This window comes from Austrofundulus limnaeus, unplaced genomic scaffold (genome assembly GCF_001266775.1).
Source record: "Austrofundulus limnaeus strain Quisiro unplaced genomic scaffold, Austrofundulus_limnaeus-1.0 Scaffold40, whole genome shotgun sequence".
Lineage (NCBI taxonomy): Eukaryota > Metazoa > Chordata > Actinopteri > Cyprinodontiformes > Rivulidae > Austrofundulus > Austrofundulus limnaeus.
This window is the reverse complement of record NW_013952442.1, coordinates 2960-3966: the sequence shown is the minus strand read 5'-3', so window position 1 is coordinate 3966 and position 1007 is coordinate 2960. Positions and strand designations below refer to the sequence as shown.

The window sequence follows — 1007 nt, the reverse complement described above, 5'->3', positions numbered from 1 at the left end:
TGTATAGGTCCTCTGGACGGGTTCTTCTTTAATGAAACGTTTCGTCTCTCTTCCAAGAGACTTCTTCAGTCTCTTGGAAGAGAGACGAAACGTTTCAATAAAGAAGAACCCGTCCAGAGGACCTATACAATTTTTTTTTCCTTTTAATCCTTAACATTGTACTTGTGCACTTCTACAGGTACATCTGGAGCTGTTATAAAGTTGTCAGCAAACTTTTTCCGCCTCCTGTCCCGCCCTCAGTGGGTTCTGAATCAGTACCATGTGGACTTCAAGCCACCTATGGAGTCTCGGCGCCTAAGATCTGCCCTCCTCTTACAGCACGAAGAGGTTCTTGGCCCAGCAAGCAGCTTTGATGGAGCTCTGCTTTTTCTGCCTCAAAGACTGCCCAACAAGGTACCAAAAATGAGAGATTGTAATGTACTTCCTATGAAATGAGCTGYGAAGTTTACTGTCAAATTACTTCTGAATATTTATCTTTACTTGTTAGAAAAGTCTTAAATGAGTAGCAACAGTGGACCAGGGTTGTTCATTGCTTTAATCAGTTTGTTTTTCAAAAGTTTAAAATATCATTTAATGGTTAGTAGTTGTGCAGGCTCTTGGTGTTGTTTTTCTTCCCACCTAAACAAACTTTTTTAAATTTTCTTTGTTTGTGAAAAATTCAATGTATAGGAGACTGTACTTCACAGTGAGACCAGGAATGGGGAGAAGGTTCAGATAACGGTCACTTTGACAAACGAGCTGCCACCAACATCTCCAGTATGCATTCAGTTTTACAACATCATATTCAGGAGGTATGTTTTGCAGTTTCTACAGTCTTACAAACTTGTGCATTGTTATGGAAATATTTATAAAGAAAAAAATGCATGGACAATTCCATTTAATTACACGGTGGATGCTGTAAACATTTTTTTGACAGGATTTTGAAGATTCTCAACATGCAACAGATTGGACGCAACTACTTCAACCCAAATGATCCACTCAACATTCCACAGCACAAGTATGCCAGT

General features: G+C 39.3%; 1 protein-coding gene across 1 annotated transcript in view; it reads left to right on the top strand.

Annotated features, from left to right (window-relative positions):
• LOC106516678 (piwi-like protein 1) overlaps window positions 1–997 on the top strand; it is a gene marked incomplete at its 3' end in the record, with an annotated part of 11958 nt that extends 10961 nt beyond the window's left edge. The window contains 3 exon segments of the mRNA XM_014007148.1: window positions 179–393; window positions 670–791; window positions 917–997. Coding sequence (XP_013862602.1) covers window positions 179–393; window positions 670–791; window positions 917–997 — 418 coding nt within the window.
• Between the last annotated feature and the right edge of the window lie 10 nt (window positions 998–1007).